Source organism: Vigna radiata, chromosome 4 (genome assembly GCF_000741045.1).
Source record: "Vigna radiata var. radiata cultivar VC1973A chromosome 4, Vradiata_ver6, whole genome shotgun sequence".
NCBI classification, from domain to species: Eukaryota; Viridiplantae; Streptophyta; class Magnoliopsida; order Fabales; family Fabaceae; genus Vigna; species Vigna radiata.
The window spans coordinates 3,566,698-3,586,402 of NC_028354.1; the positions used below are offsets into that span (position 1 = coordinate 3,566,698).

The 19,705-nt window shown below is 36.2% G+C and overlaps 2 protein-coding genes across 2 annotated transcripts; both read left to right on the top strand.

Annotated features, from left to right (window-relative positions):
* Positions 1-373: 373 nt before the first annotated feature.
* LOC106758705 (40S ribosomal protein S20-2) lies at positions 374-1,802 on the top strand. The gene is made up of 3 exons (XM_014641665.2): positions 374-557; positions 637-750; positions 1,473-1,802. Exons 1-3 carry the CDS (start codon positions 449-451, stop codon positions 1,613-1,615), a joined length of 366 nt encoding a protein of 121 aa, XP_014497151.1. The 5' UTR covers positions 374-448; the 3' UTR covers positions 1,616-1,802.
* A 13,762-nt stretch (positions 1,803-15,564) lies between these two features.
* LOC106758087 (chloroplast envelope quinone oxidoreductase homolog) lies at positions 15,565-18,523 on the top strand. Its single transcript, XM_014640999.2, has 4 exons — positions 15,565-15,726; positions 16,312-16,453; positions 17,029-17,120; positions 17,629-18,523. The coding sequence occupies exons 1-4, from the start codon at positions 15,664-15,666 to the stop codon at positions 18,316-18,318; spliced, it is 987 nt and encodes a 328-aa protein (XP_014496485.1). The 5' UTR covers positions 15,565-15,663; the 3' UTR covers positions 18,319-18,523.
* The last annotated feature ends 1,182 nt before the right edge of the window (positions 18,524-19,705 follow it).

The window sequence follows — 19,705 nt, forward strand, 5'->3', positions numbered from 1 at the left end:
ATTATTTTTTAAAAGGTTTAAAATATTTTGATTATTGGAATTATTATTAATGAACGTATTATTATATTATTGTAGTAGAGCATATTTTACAAATTAGTTTGCACATTTTTACCATCTAATACAAGAGAGGGCGCTTTTATTTATTCAATGAGTTAACAAAATTGAGTACACTCCTTTTATTCTTTTTATTTCTCCGATTTTTAAAAGATATAATTTTAATTTAATTATCATTTTAAATTTTAAAATAGTATTAACTTATTATTTAAAAGAGCGCAAGAAAAGGAATAGTATGATTCATAGGGACTAGTTTGCAAAAATTGCAACAAGCTTTCACAGGGCTGGACTAATTTTTTGCCCTAAAAACCCTGTCTAGGTTTACCATTCCTTCGTTTCTCTCATTTTCACAGGCAGCCGCTACTTCTTCCTTTCTTCTCCGTGGCTGTGAACAATGGCGTACGCGATGAAGCCCACCAAACCAGGCTTTGAGGAATCCCAGGAACAGATCCACAAAATAAGGATCACCCTTTCCTCCAAGCATGTCAAAAATCTCGAGAAAGGTATTTCTTCTTCTCCTTTTCACGCTTTATTCTTCCTTTCCTTGGCCTTATGCTTTAACTTCGTTTTACTGTTTTTTAGTTTGTGGGGACCTTGTTCGCGGTGCAAAGGACAAACGCCTCAGGGTTAAGGGACCTGTTAGGATGCCCACTAAGGTTCTTCACATAACTACCAGGAAATCCCCTTGTGGTGAAGGTATTTTTCCACTTTCCTCACTTGTTATTGCCCTTTAAGTGATTCAAGACTTGTCTTTTCTTTTTGGGTTTTGCTGTAATTTAGTTTGGAAGGTCTGGAATGTGCTAAGTGGGAATTTGAGGAGATGAGTTTGAAGAAAAAATGGAAGAGAGTTATATCTTGTTTATAAACATGAATTAAGAGAGGGTGCTCATTGATTTTGATTTTAAGGAAGAAGATGAAGTGGGATGTTAAAGAAAGCACTTTTTATTTTTTTTCAATTTTCATTCTGAGTAGTTGAATTGCAGGAAAACTATATCTGTTTTTTTTTTTTCTTAATTCCTTCCAGTAAATGATGATAAGGCGCCACTTAATCAGAGAGATCTTCAGCAAATTGTGTTTATTCTAAATAATATTAATGACGTGCTGGATTGAACCTTTTGTCATTTGTTTTCCTTCCGTTGATCTTATATGTGATTTGTGAGCATTATCATTCTTACTGCCTGAAACATAGATAGCTTCTATCTGGGTTGAAAGCTTGGTAATTGTTGGCTTTGCTGTCTCACACTGAATGCGTGGCTTTCATATGTTATGGAATGATAATATTGTGGAGTCACTCAACTTGCTGACTTCATTTTTGAAGTATTCTGTTCTGTGTCTACACTTTCTTTCTGAAGGTTGTTTATTGTATAAGGAATGATGTTATCAGGCCTTGTGTTCATAAAACTGCTTCTTGGTTTTAGGTACCAACACATGGGACAGATTTGAACTTCGTGTGCACAAGAGAGTCATTGACCTCTACAGTTCCCCAGATGTAGTTAAGCAAATTACCTCTATCACGATTGAACCTGGTGTGGAGGTTGAAGTGACCATTGCAGATGCTTGATCTTGATCCAAATTTTTAACAGTTATGCTTCCTAGTTTTTTCTTCACTCTTTTTTATATTTTGTAAGTTTTGATTGCTGGACCGAATTGATTTGTTTTCTCTAGTTTTACGGTTGCAGACATTGATGAATACCTGAGAAATGTTATCTTTATACATTCTAGAATCTCACATATTTATTTTGATAGCATCACAAATCTCAAGTTATTAAATCTGGTTTGTCACTCTTCCAGAGTAGAAACCAGGCAAGATGCCAAAATGGTACATTACATCAAAGAACTGTTTGAATAGGGTAAATTTCACCTCCAAAGAGGACATTAGTGCATTTTTTGATTTAGGCCAACACAATTGCTACTAACACAATAGCTGTTTTTTAGTAGAATTTCTTATATAAATGTGGATTCTTGATAAAGCAAATGTGCTCTGCAACCTTGAGGTGGAATTGACCTTGACGATGAACTGTTTTTGCTGTATGTTTGGACAGTTTTATTTCAGAAGTAATTTGGCAATAATGAAATATTGTTTGGATTATAAGATTAATGTTTTGTTAGTGTTTTATTTTCTTTTAATAAATAAAAAATAGTGTTCAAAAGTAGACCTTGTAAGTTTTGGTGGATATAGTAGGATTGTTTGTTATTTTTTAATGAAAATTAAGTCATTTTTGTTATTTAAGTGTGGAGAATATAAATATGAAAAACATAAGTTGTGGGTTGCTTATTCTTTAGAAAACTTGTACTCGTTATAATAAAATAATTCCTTAGATAATAACCATTTTAGGTTGATTTCTTAAGATGTTGCATATTATTCTTAAGATGTTCGTTTAATCATAATTGCTATTCATCATAAATAATAAATTTGGACTAAATTTTAAGATTTATTTTTAGTTTGCATTTATTATGGAAAATAGTGTTAAACTATTTAAAAATGGGATATTGGTTGTATTTATTTGTTTCATAATTAAATAATTGGTAATGTGGAATGAATATGATTTTATTCTAAACGAAAATATTGTCATATGATTTAACTTGGAGAGGAAACCCTAATTTTTTTTATTTAAAAATTGACTATGATTAAGGCGATATAATTGTTGAAGATTCCTTTTCCTAACAGATAACATTAGGTAATAATGTTAACATATTTTTTAACGATAACGTAAGCATTTAATCATAGTTATTATTAAAATTATTTTAGTATTTTCCATGTCAATGACAACTTATTTGTCATCATCGATTTGCGTTTTTCCTTTTTCTTTTTGCATGATTTTTATAGGAATAATCTAAAACGGTACAAATTGAGTTGTATATAATTTCCTTTTTAATCCTATTTGTATTTTTTAAAAATTAATGTAAATACTACATTTCCATATATATAAACAAAAACATGTGGTCGCGTTTATCATTCGTGCTATAACATTCACATAAATAATAAAATACCTATCAACCATCCTTCTATTCCTATCATAGTTTCTTTTAAAGAAAAATAAATACGAGAAAATACAAAATAAGAAATTAAAATAAAGTAAATGTTGAAAAAAATAAGAGAAATACTGAGAATTAGCAATAAAAAGTATTTTCCAAGAGAAAATACAATATAAGAAACTGAAAGTGAAACATAGTGAAATTGATTCAAACAAATTTCTGTTAATGGCGAGAGGAATTGAGAAAAACATATGGACAATGATATTTTGACAATACTTTTTGACAATTTTTTTGACAGTGGGACACGCGTCATCATTTTATTGGTCTATTTGAATTTATGTTTAAAAAATATTTAAAACGGACCAATCACAAACTGTCACATATGCATTGTCAAAAAGTTATTAAAAAAGTGTTGTTAAAATAAGTTTTTCCAAAACGGATAGACTTATAAAGACCATTCATATTCACGTAGAGACTTATAAGGTACCACTTTCTACATAGGATTGCTCAAAAGAGCTCACCTTTTATTGAGACAAACAACACATCATTCATATAGTCATATCTCACATACACATAAAACCAAAGTTGACATAATTTGTTTGACACATAAACTAGTGACATACATATTATCTTAAAATAATAATTCAATTCATCTTATCATTCTAATTAATACTCATAATCTCCATTATTCATTCATGAAGTCAACATAGTTATACATCATAAAATACTTCCCATTTAATACATGCTCAACCCTACCACGTAATTAACAAATAAAATTCCAAACTTTAATTTTTCTTTCACATAATCACATGCAACTTCAACATATGATAGTAACACCATCACAGTCTATCAATAAATATACCAATCACACTTGCATTTTACTGTATGAAAGAATCTCAACACAAATCACATACGCACCAATGAAAAAACTAGTATACTTCACTTGCGATATCAACCAATCAATTCAACAAAACTACTACCAATTCTACTTGTCTTACCTTATGATAAGCATAATATATCATTAAATCAAACAATCATCACAACACATATCAATCAAATTAAATAGCTAATTTTCCTTACAATATCAACCAATCGATTCAACAAAACTACAAGCAATTCTACTCATCTTAACGCATCACATGCATAATATACCATTGAATCAAACAATCATCTCAACACATAAAAATCAAATTATATGGTTAACTTCCCTTCCATGATACTCAAGTTTCAATTGAACTTCTTCAACTTTTACTCTCATTTTCCTCTTTACCTTCAAATATCACTCACGTTTCCATTACACTATTGCACTGCTTTGATTTAAATGCTCCATTACTACCCCAACTTGTCACCAAATTTTTACAAAATCTTTTTGTACTTATGGTATGGGCCGCCAATCATCCTAAGAACAATTTGTGACTCCGTGATGCAGTGTTAATAATCGGCCAGTTTACACTAGCTGATCAATCTGTCACAAGACAATATAATTAACGGGTAAGCGGGAAAACATTAATGACTAATTAATAAGTTTAATGGTCATATCAAATACGAATATATGATATTAATGAGTAATTAGCAGGTTATATTACCTTAAAATATACTGTATTAATGGATAATTAATGGGCCTAATGATTATGAAGCCTATAAATACGAGATTAATGTTCACGTAAAGATACTTTCCGATAATCGTAAAAACCCTCTTTAAGAAACATATCTGACTTGAGCGTCATAGTGTTTTCTACAGGTCACCCACCGGTCGACAGAGAACATCTTAATGAGATTAGGATGTTTAGGAAAACGAAGCATAGTAGAGCAAAAAAAGTACGATCGATCTCGGTCCTTTCAACTGAAACATTTTGGCACCCACCGTGGGACCAAGGATATTGGAAGAAGCCCAGTTAAGACCACAATGGTATAACAACTTTAGTTGGAGGTACTATAGGAGATGCAAAGGAAGATGTTGGAGTTGAGAGCAGAGGTAGCAACCTTAATGGCAGAGCGGGGTAATGGTCAAAGGGAGCACTCGGTCCAACATTTGGTAATGCCAACGTCGGAACAAAGGGCTGACAATGCTCCGACCGTCCAGGTGGAGAACAGGGGGCAGGAGGAAACCAGCTCCTTGGCAAGGCCGACTCGGGAGGAACAGCTTGATTCTGTCAGCCGTTCGGTTTAGCCAACAACCCTTGGCCCAATTGTGCGTCCTGATCAGGTAGAGGGACTTCATCCCTTCACCGCAGCAGTCATGAGGGCTCCAATACCCGAAAACAAAATGCTCCTCGCGATGGATAAGTATAGCGAAATGACTGACTTAGAGGAACATGTTAACACCTTGGCAAGTGTACTAGATCGTATCAAGTAATAATAGAGAGTAAGTCCAAATATCGTTTCCTAAGGGACTCTTAGGCCTAATTGTTTATGTGAATTGATTTCTTAAGATTTGACAAAGAATGAATTTAGAGTTTGTAATGCAAGAACTAAAATAAACATGCAAATGCAAAAGCTTGATCAATTGACAAATAAAGATATGGATGAATGATGTTGCTGGGGTTTACGGTTTCATCCTAATCCACTCTCCTATATCTATTATTCTTATTGAATTCAACTTTGTTATCAATGTTCATGCAACTTTCTGATTTACTCTAAATCCGATGTCTCGGTGAAGAGAACCTACTCCCAATTACTAGGGAGACTACAATTACTAGTTTACTATGTCTAGTCTCCCTAGTAATTAGTCATGCATATCAGTATACAAAAGCTTACAGCAATTGACCGTCCTATTCCTATGTCTAGATAATATTGCATAATCAAGAGAATTCCCCTCATGTCTAGATTTCTCCGTATGTGTCCATATCAACAAAATCAATGATCATGACATTGAATGGGTTAAACAATGCAAGCATAAAGTATAGAGAAGAAAACTCAAACTATTGATAACTAAAGTATATGAATAAAATAAGAACTTTGATATAAGAGAGTTTCAATAGGATTACATCGTTCCCCAACAACAAAGGGTTTTAGTTCACCATTGTCATGATGAAACTATATGAATTGAAAGGAAAAAAATGAAAGAGATAACCCTAGGATTGAAAGATTGGAGCTTTCACATCCAAAATCCACCTCCAAGGAGTGAGAATGAGTGTTTCTGCATCTTTTCTCTGCCAAAAGATAACTCTAAGGGTCGCATAAATCTATTTATAATCTATGAAAAATTACAGAAAACAGGCCCAAGCCTAACTACAGCGCTCAACGCTGGTTTCACTGCTCAGCGATAGGTGCGACACTCAAGTGGGATGCTCAACGTTCATACCCAGATGTTTGGCAGTGTTGTGTCTAGAAAGGCCAGTGCTCAGCGCTGAATCTGATGCTCAACGGTATGCGCAGCTCTAACTTTTCCCCTCAGCGTTGGCGCTTAAGGGTTTGACAATGGCTCTCTTCACAAAGCTGGCGCTCAACGCTGAAACTGGCGCTGAGCGGTGGCTGCGATTCTTCCTTTGCACCTTTTTCCATCCTTTCTTGAGTCCAACTCCTTCCTTCTTCACTCTCCATCATTCAATTCTCGACTAATCCTGTCAAAACAAGGAAAAACCAAGCATAATATCTCTAAAACCACCTTTGACTCTCTTTTAACCTAACTAAAGCAATTTACATGATTTCAAGTTAATTCCTAAGTCATAAAGGGTGTGTTTTGTATCAAAATTAAGTATGAAAATAACGATTTTTGTTATGGCAAATTAAGTATGAAAAGAACACCTGTGGTCTTTCGTGGATGTTATGGCAGTTTACGCACCAGACGATCTAGTCTAGTGTCGGGTGTTCTCTTTGTCTTTGAAAGGAGAAGCCTTAGATTGGTTCCACTCTCTAGAACTTGGGACAATCGATGGATTTGCGATGTCGCGAAACTTGTTCGGCCAATAACATGCGTCTAACAAAGCGCAAGGTTTGACATAACCATGCGCTGGTCAAGATACGACAAGGGAAGGAGGAGAGGCGCTAAATGATTTCATGGATTGGTTTAATCAGACCATTTGTCAAGTGAAGGGTGTAGATAGGAAGCTCATAATCAGTAGCTTGACTACCACATTATAGCTTGGACCCTTTGCTGATTTTCTATATGCTGAGAAACCACAAACGTTGGGAAAGTTGCAGAGCAAGGCATAAAAATTCATACGCATTGAAGAAATGCGCGCTTTTAAGAAACAATAGCAAGAAACTTTTGTAGGAGAAAATACGGACGATAGACAATCGTTTCGTGGCAACGACAAGGGAGGAGATCCTCGTTTAAAGGACTTTCCCCGAACGCCTAAATTTGATCATTGCACAACTGTTAATGCACCCAGGGCAAAAATTCTTCAGGAAGCCCTTAGACTTGAACTCCTTTCGGTTAGAAAGCTTCATTCACCAAAAAATGTTGATGGAGGGAAGCACTACCAGTACCATCAAAACTTGGGACATATCATCTAGAAAATAATATAATAAAAAGTCCTTCCTAATACTTGGAATGCGACTCATCTCAAATTTACTTAGTTGAATTTTGATGTCATGTTTTGTTTCGACTTAATTCTTTTGACAAGATTTACGTGCTTACACTTTTGGTATGAATAAAGCCAAACAATTTTTGTTTAATCACAGGTTGTGTGGCAATATTAAGAAACCTAGGGAACACTCTTCGAGAACCCTTGGTCCTAAACCGAGCGGTGAGGAACGTTGTCTGTGAACTCTCCCTCTCGTCCACAAAACCCAAGGAACGCTCTCAGAGAACCCCTGGTCCTAAACCAAGCAGTGAGAAATGTTCTCCGTGAACTCTCACTCTCGTCCACAAAACCCAGGGAACGCTCTCTGAGGAACCCCTGGTCCTAAACCGAGTGATGAGGAACGTTCTCAACGAACTATCATCCTCATCCACCAGGAAACGTTCTCCAAGAACTCCTAGCTTCAACCGAGTGCTTACAAGACTGTGAAACACATATAGCTCATCCAAGACACATACTAAGGTGGCCTCCTAAGTTCTAAAAAGAATTCCCTATCAATCGCCACTCGGCCTAAGGGAATTCGGGAAAGAAAACTTTCAGCCTTCGCACAACTAGGAAAGTTTTGAAAAAAGAACTTTAGGTGGATGCTCAAGAAATAATTGGGTTAATGGGACCGATGCGCTGTTGGAAAGAGGTTGTTCTCGTCATTTCAAATCCATTCGGCATAAACAAAACCCATTCGCAGCTGAACTCACTTGCCTGGGGCTTGGGGGGCTTATGTACTATATGGTATGGGCTGCCAATCATCCCAAGAACAGTTCGTGACTTCGTGATGCAGTGTTAACAACTGATCGGTTTCTCATGGTTACACCAGTTGATCGATCAGTCACATGAATTAATAAGTTTAATGGTCATATCAAACACAAATATATGATATTAATGAGTGATTAACATGTTATATTACCTGAAAATATATTGTATTAACAGATAATTAATGGGTTTGATGATTATGAAGCCTATAAATACGAGATTAATGTCCAGGTAAAGACACTTTTCGATAATCGTTAAAACTCTCCTTAAGAAACATATCTGACTTGAGCTTTAGAGTGTTTTCTGCAGGTCACCCATCAGTCGACAGAGAACATCTTGGTGAGATTAAGACGTTCAGAACACAAAGTAGAGCGGAGGAAAGAAGGACGATCGATCTTGATCCCTTTCAACCGAAACACTTTTTAAATAAAATTAATCTTTTAAATTAAATAATTAATAAACCAATTTATCTCTTGGAATATCTCTTAAATAAAATAAATACTTTTAAATTAAATGATCGACAAACCATTTTATCTCTTGGAATATCTCTTAAATGAAATAAATCTTTTAAATTATTGTTTTTAATTTTTCAAGTTTTTACAAATAACATAGGAGAAAGAGAGACACTTGGCTTAGCTAGACATAAGGTAATCATAGGATTTGTAAGTTGAATTAATTATGTTTTTTTGTCTGTAAATTATATTTCGACTCTGTTTCAAAGTATGTACTAGTGTTATTATTACACTTTATAAGGAATGTAAAATGTTCTCCAAAGTTAACGACATTAGAGTCTCATCTTCTTCTTACAACTCTCTCTTCCTTCTTACAACTCTCTCTTCCTTCTCTTCACTGTGATGGAGAATTCTTAGGTCCTCTATTCAAGGGTTAGGGTGGAGGTGTTATAGGCCCTATGTTTCTCCTTCACATTCATCGATGTCGTTAACCCTTCTTTGCAACTTGAAAATCCCATTCTTACTGTCCCCTCATACTATCACCCTCAATTCTCTCCCACAGGTCCTGCAACGTATCAATTTGATGCTCTCCTTGTCATATTTTCCAATTTCTCTTTGGGGTTTTTCCAAACGCATTTTTGAAAGTGGGTTTGGTCCCCTCGATGATGAGGTGGGAAATGGGTTTCCCGAACCATGTGGATGAACAAAGTGAAGAAGTGAAAGTGAAAAGTAAGGAGGAGAGGTGAAGTCAAGGTCAGATTCAAGTAAAGAGTTACAATAAAGAGAGTTGGAAATGAGAGGAGAGTGATAATAGCTACTAAATATATATTACATTCCTTTCTATAATGTAAAAACAAAATTATTATATATTTTAGGTTTAATACATCATTTGGTCCCTAGTTTTGGGGTTTTTGTGCAAAGTCATCCTATGTTTGCAAAAAGTTCAGTTAGGCCCAATATTTCGTTAAAAAATGTTCAAAATGGTCCTTTTGGCTTACGGTGTTAAAAACATAACAATGCAGTTGTCTCCGTGGCCAAAATTGAATGACATGTAAAGTTTTTGCAATACGTGCAACATATGATATAATTGAATGTGTAAATTAAAAGAAAATATAATGACGTCAGTTAGGTTTAACGAAATGGGTTAAATTAAATTACCCTCATCTAAGAATCCTATCGCGATTTCTAGGTTTAACAATCTGGTGAAACTGGTCTTGTAATTACTGTGGCGTGATGATTCCTTGAAGGTGAAATTTGAAGAGCGTATGTATGTGAGGTAAGTGTTGCTAACCCTAGCCTACTTACTTGATGTTCTTGTTGTTGGATTTGAGGGTTAGGGTTTGAGGTGGAAATAAAGGGTGGAGTGGAGGTGGAAAGTAAGTGGATGGTGGAGTGGAGGTGGACAAAAATGGTGGACTAAAGGTGGAAATTAATGGTGGAGAGGAGGTAGATGGTGAAGTGGGGGGTGGACAAAGATGGTGGATTGGAGGTGGAAACTAATGGTGGAAACTAAGCCAAATATCTTTCATGTGTTTTTCGTTGATATCCATTTGGGACCAAAGTACACAGTTTAAATTGAAAAGGGGACCACATTGCACATTTTTTAACCAAAGGGGAAACTAAATTTAACATTACATATAAACACCTGAACGTAAACACATTGAGCTTCACCTTCACATTACATGAACATAAACATTGACCTAGACCTTAATGTGAACATTGACCCACCTACAAATATCAACCTAAACAGACCCACATTGTCCCAATGTTCACCATAATGACAACACAAACAACTCCAACTAACAATTTTATCCTTTCTCTAACAACTTCACCATTTCTTTCGTCAATCTTTTCTTCATTGCAACACTTGAAAAAGTTACAATACATCCCTCTTGAAGATCCACCCTGTTATTCACCAAATAAGCCACCAAAATTGGTTCTAACTTAGCAATCTATGAAGAAATAAATTCCAAATAAAGTGATAAGGGTATTCATAAAACCTTGTGTTGGAAAATAAAGATCAAGGCTCACTGTGAAAATCTCTCATTTAATGTTGATTGCTATCGCATTTAATGTTGATTGCTAATTTGTTGTGATTAGATTAGATTTGTTACTATTATTGTTCTTTCCTAATTATATGCTCTGATTTGTAACAACTCCTAAAGTTAAGGGAGAACCATGTATTATAAAATAGTGCAATACATTGAATAAAATAAGAGATGATTTTATCCTAAAATATATTCCTTCATGGTATCAGAGCGGTAATTGTATCCTGAACCATGCCCTCATCCGATCAATCATTCTTCACCACCACCGGCGAGAACTCATCCTCAACTGGATCCTCCCATAGCCAAATCGCTATGGATTCCTTCACTCCGAAAATTACAAACCATAAACTCTCTGGTCACAATTATCTTTCGTGGTCACAATCCGTTCGTATGTTCATTCGCGGAAAAGGAAAAAATGACTTTCTTACCGGTGAATCCATTCAGCCTGCTGAAACCAATGCTTCCGTTACAACACCTGCCTTCAACAAGGAACAAATGGAAATTCTTCAATGACTTATCAGTGGAAATCATTCCACGACACCTTCGGTTCAAGCCAACACTGTCATGCACGAAAATAGTGAGCATAAAGCCCTCCTCACCTCTACCGACAACCTTTCATGGATTGTTGATTCTGGCACATCAGATCATATGATTGGTAACTCGTCTCTATTCTTTACATTGAATTCGTGTAATTCGAGTGCCACTGTGACAATTGCCGATGGAAGCAAGTCACCGATAAAGGGAGTTGGAACTGTTAAACTTTCTGAAAAACTCACATTGGATCAAGTTTTTTACATTCCTGATCTTAAGTGCAACCTCTTGTCAGTGTCAAAATTAAATAAGGATTTGAAATGCTTAACAGTATTTGAAAGCAATTTGTGTCTGTTTTAGGAGCGGGAGTCAGGAACGACGATTGAATGTGCTAAACTCATAAATGGGCTCTACCATTTTTCTGCAAATAAACCAAGTCATCATCCTCATCCACGAGAGTCAATATCACCGTCTTATCCTTGCTGTTTTTCTTCAAATAAAATTGGTGATGTTATGCTTCTTTATTACCGATTAGGTCACCCTAATTTTGAGTATCTCAAACACTTGTTTCCAAATTTGTTCATTAATATAAAGGTGGATGATTTTTTCTGTGAAGTGTGTCAGTTGTCAAAACATACTCGTGCATCTTATATTCCATTACCTTATGTTGCATCAAAACCTTTTTCAAAAATTCACTGTGACATTTGGGGAGCCTTCGAAGTCTCTTCAATCAATGGAGCTCGGTGGTTCCTCATTCTTGTTGACGATCATACACGTCTATGTTGGGTTTATCTTATGAAAACAAATTCCGAAACCATATCAATAATCAAGCAGTTTCACTCAATGGTTATTACTCAATTTCAAACTCGAATAACCAATTTTCACTCGGATAATGCAAAAGAATTTTTCAACAAAGACCTTAGTAATTTCTTCTCATGTAATGGAATTATTCATACGAGTTCATGTGTTTACACACCTCACCAAAACGGTATTGCAGAACGTAAATTGCGTCATTTGTTACAAGTAGCCCGGTCAATCATGCTCACCTCTCATGTTCCTAAGTTTTATTGGGGTGATGCTATTCTCACCTCGACATATTTAATCAACCGAATGCCTTCAAGACTCCTCAAGTTCAAAACACCATGTCAGAAACTCCAAGAGTTATTTCCAGCTTACCGGTTAGTTTCCCGAATCTCTCCAAAAATCTTTGGGTGTTCCTCTTTTGTCCACTTATATAATCAGGGAAAACTTGATCCAAAGTCAACTAAATGCATATTTGTGGGATATTCACCAACTCAAAAGGGTTACAAATGTTACTCTCCCTCACACAAAAAATATTTCATCACCATGGATGTTACATTCAATAAACAAGAATCCTTTTATCCAAGCTCTCGGCTTCAGGGGGAGAAACAAAATCATGTTGAACCCTCAATCTTGTCCTCAGTTTTCCCAACACCCATACCCTTGCCAACAACCAAACCATCTCAAATTTCACGTCAGTTTGACTCTGCCAGTCTAACCACCACGAGTCCGTCAATTCCAATTATCCCAAACACGAGTCAGTCGAGTGTCCTAAACACGAGTCCATGTCCAGCAGAAGAAGATAAAGCTCGATCACATATTCAATCTAAGTTCTTGGCTTCTGACACTGAGCAACATGAAGAGCAACCAGGTACTATTAATTCATCTCAAGTTCCTATGTTTAATGATACTAATGTGGATCTCCCAATTGCAGTATGAAAACAATCTCGATCATGCGACCCTTATCGGATGGAGGACTACATATATTATGGAAATTTGTCAGATAGCCACCATGCATTTGTATCCTCTCTTGATGCAATCCAAATTCCACAATCCATTGAAGAAGCTCTTAGCGTTACTGAATGGAAGTAAGCCGTACAGGTTGAGATGAAGGCTTTGGAAAAGAACAACACATGGGAGTTAACAACTCTTCCTCCGGGTAAGAAAGCTGTGGGTTGTCGATGGTTTTTTACGATAAAGCATAATGCAGACGAAACTGTGGATAGATTAAAAGCAAGATTGGTGGCAAAGGGGTACACTCAATCCTATGGTCTAGACTATAGTGAGACATTTGCCCTCGTAGCAAAACTTAATACGATCCGTATCATACTCTCTCTTGCAGCAAATTTAGATTGGCCATTACATCAATTTGATGTGAAAAATGCCTTCCTCAACGGTGATTTGGAAGAAGTATTCATGTGTATTCCTCCCGGTTTTACTACTCAACAAAATCAAGGCAAAGTGTGTAGACTCAGAAAGTCATTGTACGGGCTGAAGCAATCTCCTAGAGCATGGTTTGACAAGTTCACTAAAGTCTTAAAACAAAACCACTACAGTCAAAGTCTAGCCGACCACACATTGTTTACTAAACACTCATCATCTGGGAAGTAGACCATCCTGAGTGTGTATGTAGACGACATTGTAATCACGGGAGATGATATCGAGGACATAGTTCGGCTTAAGACTCTTCTTGATGCACAATTTGAGATTAAAGATCTCGGTCAACTACGATACTTCTTGGGAATGGAAGTTGCTCGCTCTAAGCAAGGTATTTCGGTATCTCAGAGGAAATATACAATGGATCTACTCAAGGAGACAGGTATGATCAATTACAGACCTATTGGTACCCTTATTGACCCCAATCATAAACTGTATAGCCGAACAACTGAAGCCGGAGTTGATCTAACACGTTATCAAAAGCTTGTAGGAAAGCTCATATATTTGGCTCACACTAGACCTGACATTGGGTTTGCTGTAAGTATGGTGAGTCGTTTCATGAACAACCCATCTGAGACTCACATGGAGGCTGTTATGCGAATTTTGAGGTATTTAAAGTCAGCCCCGGGCTTGGGTTTTTTATTTAGAAAGTCTGACAGTCGGGGAGTTGAAGTGTTCACCGATGCTGATTGGGCTGGTTCTCTAATTGATAGGAAATCAACCTCAGGTATGTGCACCTTTGTCTAGGGAGACCTTGCCACTTGGAGAAGCAAGAAGCAAACCGTCGTTGCTCGAAGTAGTGCAGAAGCAGAACTCCGATCTCTTGCGAATGGAGTATGTGAGGGATTATGGATTCATAGATTGTTGGGTGATACGAAGATATCAATTAGTGGACCGATTAAGCTGAATTGTGACAATCAATCTACACTGAGCATCACCAAAGATCTAGTACAACATGATCGTACCAAACATATCGAGATAGACAGACACTTCATCAATGATCACATTGAGAGTAAGCAGATTTCGCTGAATTTTGTGCCTTCAAAACACCAAGTTGCTGATGTGCTTACCATGCCACTTTCACGCGTGAACTTCATTGATATGACAAACAAGCTTAATCTAGTTAACATCTATGATCAAGCTTGAGGGGGAGTGTTGGAAAATAAAGATCAAGGTTCACTGTGAAAATCTCATTTAATGTTGATTGCTATCGCATTTAATGTTGATTGCTAATTTGTTGTGATTATATTAGATTTGTTACTGTTATTGTTCTTTCCTAATTATATGTTCTGATTTGTAACAACTCCTAAAGTTAAGGGAGAACCATGTATTATAAAATAGTGCAATGTGGAGTTCTCGTCACTTTGCTTACAGCAAAATCACCACATTTGCAATGAGGGATTATCCCACCTCATCTCCAACCACCATCATTTGAGGAATGCAAATTTCTTTCCCACCCTGTATTGGAATAAGAATTGGAAAGAAACCATTTCTATCTATCCACAACCACTTTGCTCAAAAAAGGGAACAAGTTGCAGGAACCCTAGTCAATCCTTTTATTTTACCCAATAACTTAAACTTTAACCATTTCCACCAAGTCATTGCATTTCACATTGCCACCTATTCATCAAACTGCACAGGTCACTCAATTTTGGCCACGTTGGCATTTCTACCGTTATGCTTTTAACACCATGAGCTAAAAATAACCATATTGAACATTTTTAACGAAATATATGGAATCTTACTGAACTTTTTTGAAAGATATGATCACTTTGAATCAAATCCCCAAAAATAGAGACCAAATGATGTATTAAACCTATATTTTAAAGAAAAAAAGCAATTTTAATAAATAGTGGAAAAAAAAAAACATATTTAAGCATTTGACAAATACTAAATTTCAATGCAATGTTCTTAATGACGGCAAAACCTATACGACAAGGGAAAAAACGTTGATGGATGGGATGCCACCACTTGTCTTTTTCCTATCCACGCGTTACCTTTTGGCATGTTTCTCTTCCTTTCTCCTACTCCCTGCTTCCTTTCTGCTTCACACTAACACACTCCACACCTTTCTTCTCAGCTGGGGATATGGGAAAGCTCATGCATGCGGTTCAGTACAACAGCTACGGTGGAGGATCCTCTGCCTTAAGGGTTGTCTTTCAATTCTCTCTCTCCGATGGGCATGTCGTTGCATTGTGTTGCTTTGAATATTGTATTGATTGCTTAATAGTCCAAAAAGTGTCGCAATGCTTGAACACTTCTTTTCTGTTTTAAACTCTTGTGTTGCACTATCTCTTGAGCAAATTATACTCACCAAACCATTGACATTTATGTTTCTTGATATTACAGACTGCACGTTTAAGGCAACCACTACACTGTAATGTGCTTTTTTGGGTGACATGGGGTGTTAGTTGAATATATCAATCTAGGGATTAACATAGCGATAGAAATGAGAGGGATGTCAGGGTAAATTTGATGAATCAAGTACCAAATTAGTTAACTATCCAGTGGCACTTTTACCTTACCCATGGCCCTGAGATTCTTCCCCAGTAGATTTATCTTTCACTTGCATTTAAGGACTTCATCTGTGTGTGCTTAATCTGTTACCTGATAAAATGTTCAATCTGATGTAGGAAGTGCATTTTATTTGAATTTATGTTCATAGAAAGCACCGATGGCATAAAAAAGTATTACCAGATTAAGAATGCTGTTCATAACTTTTTATACTTATTTCAGCATGTTGAAGTTCCCTTGCCCACTCCCAGTAAAGATGAGGTTTTGATTAAGTTGGAAGCAGCTAGTCTAAATCCATTTGATTGGAAAGTACAGAAAGGCATGTTGTGGCCACTTTTGCCCTCCAAGTTCCCATATATACCTGGTAGCTTTCCTTTTTTGTCTTTCTTGTTTAGGTGTTTATCTTTATCATACATTTTAGAATTTGAGTTAAGAAGGACATGTTCTCACTTACAGAAATCTAAGGCCAGTCCTTTCAATTATACTTTCTACCACCTATCTTTGACAAGATTTTGATTAATATCTTTCCCATTTTATATGAGGAACAGTATGTGATAATATTATATTCTCTTCAAATACTGTCTATTATTACATGTCAATTCTTTTTTCTCAATCTCATAGTCCGTTATTACCTTTTGCAATATGTGACATTGACAACTATATTGAAACATTTACCTGTGCTATACTAGTAATCTTTATTTTCTATATAAACTTAGAAGCTATCATTTTGTGATTACTGTTCAACTAAAAGATGTGGAATCAATAACACCACAATGAAGCTGATTTTCTTTAATTAAGCATTACACATTGAACTTGATATTTCAGTCTTCCAAATATATTTTATAGCTTGAGCTTACGAAATCTTTTACATTTTTTACTTTATCTCATGTATTCCATCTCCTTATGCAATTATTACGTTGAAGATACTGCATTATGTAGGTACTGATATAGCAGGAGAGGTCATAGAGGTTGGTAGGAGTGTACGAAAGTTCAAACCTGGAGACAAAGTTGTAGCCCTTGTCAGCCCATTTGTAAGTTATCACAATCATTATTATATTGTAGCCCTTGTCAACTTCAAAAGAATACTACCAGTAACAATTTCTTCTAGCAGTAGATAACTTTGAAGAATTTAAAAACCGATATCCCATGAAATTTTAGATCTTCTACTTTATGATGATACCATCCTAAATCCTCCTTTTACAGCATCTCTGTTCAAATTATAAACTGATTAACTATATATATAAATATCTTCATACATCAATACAAGGACTTGATGGAGGTGTTTGTCAAAATTTATATATCATCATAACGTGCAAGTAGAATTCTGGCCTTTTTGTGACAGAAACACATACATTTTTGCAGGAAGTTATTTGAATTTATATCTATTGAATTATAATCAGGAGACAAAAACACATAAATTTTTTTAACAAGGTATATGATTCCTGCATTTTGATAACGCATGATAGAATTTAGCAGTTATCAAGCAGCTTCATCAAAGAAAAGACATGTTTTATAAGTCATGAAAGTTTATCATGCTAGAGTGGTGGAGGACTGGCTGAGTTTGCTGTTGCTAAGGAAAGCATCACTGCATCAAGACCATCAGAAACCTCAGCATCAGAATCTGCTAGCTTACCTGTAGCAGGTTTGACAGCTCTCCAGGCAATCACCAAAACCATAGGGATCAAACTTGATGGGAGCGGTGAACGGAAAAACGTTTTGATCACTGCTGCATCAGGTGGTGTAGGTCACTATGCCATCCAACTGGCAAAGCTAGGAAACACTCATGTGACAGCAACATGTGGTGCTCGCAACATTGAATTGGTCAAAAGCTTAGGGGCTGATGAGGTAATTGACTATAAGACCCCAGACGGTGCTGCTTTGAAGAGTCCCTCTGGTAAGAAATATGATGCTGTGATACACTGTGCAGTGGGCTTTCCTTGGTCCACCTTTGAGCCTAATTTGACCTTAAATGGAAAGGTTGTAGACATAACTCCAAGCTCTGCTTCAATGTTGACATTTGCTCTGAAGAAACTTACCTTCTCCAAAAAGCAACTTGTGCCTTTGTTTTTGTTACCCAAGGGTGAGGACCTTCAATATCTCATCGATTTAGTCAAGGAAGGAAAGCTTAAAACCGTGTTAGACTCCAAATATCCTCTAACTAAGGCTGAAGATGCTTGGGCCAAGAGTATTGATGGTCATGCAACTGGGAAGATAATTATTGAGTTCTAGATATGCATACGAATGCTCCATAAACTGAATTTACTGTATGATATGAATTGATTCAGGAATACCTTTGAGTTTTACTTTGGTATGACATGAATCACTGTAACATAAGATTTGTTTGGCCCTGGATACTGTAACATACAATTTGGTTGGAAAAAGTGACCGTATGTACTGCCTATATATGATAAAAGATGACTATATGCTTGTTAGACATTATTCTTATATGGTTAAACGTTATGCTTATATAGTTGCTCTCTTGACTGATCTGTTGAAAAAGGATTATTTTTTATGGACTACTGAGGCTACTACAACTTTCTTACCTCTTAAAAATGCTATGCGAATTAGGCCAAAGATTCCTTTTATGTACTGTACCGTAGGAATCGGACGGATAAGAAAATACGGCCGGTCTGGATAACAACTACATGAGGAGGCGTCCGAGAAACAAACCCCTATCGAGCTGTCTAACAATCGGTGTCGACACATCGATCTGAGGTAATGATCTGCCACAAGACCAAACGGTCAGGAAGAAAGGAACATTAAAGATGAATTAAGATAAAACAAGATTAGAAGTATTGGACTAACAATTGAGCTGTGATTAAGATTTTGTTAATCTTAAGCCTACAATGAAAACTATAAATAGAGGTCAGAGGTATAAGGTGGTTGGTTACATTGAATGTATATTTACTCCCAGTATTTTACTTTCTCTTTCTATCTCTACCTTTTACCATAAGCTGACTTGAGCATCAGAGTACTTTTAATAGGTACCGATCGGACGCAGCTGAAGGAACATCTAAGATGAACAGGAGCTATCGGAGTGTGGGACCAGACGTTCGAGGGAGAAATTGTGTAGGAGGAGTTCGACGACAGCATCACCGGAACATGTACCAAAACTCTGATGTGCTAGAGATATGTTATTATAGTAGTTAAAGTTAACAATTGGCCAAAGCTCAAAACTATATGAAGCAACGGGGTGATAGGATGATGCACGAATTTTAATTATATGAAAGAGATTCTGCACTTGACAAACTTCAACCTCGTAGACAACATTCAATAGTGTTGAGAAAGAATTAAAAGCTTAGTCTGAAATATTTTGATCTCTTTTATGTTGGTCAAATTGCAGTTACTAGACACAACACACATTCGTCACATGTTCCCGGTTTCGTTGTTAAATAAGTTTTATGGTCATTTTCTTCAACATTACTCGTGATTACCTCTTACAACTACAACATTTGGTCTTCCATCAAATCTCCAATTCCTTTTCAAGCTTTACAACTCAGCTGGAGTTCCCTTATAATATGTTATTGACACTAGTCTCACTCCAAGCAGATAAAAGGAAAACTCTACCTCTATCTTGGAAGGCAACTCATGATACTTCCTCTAGAAACATGTATGT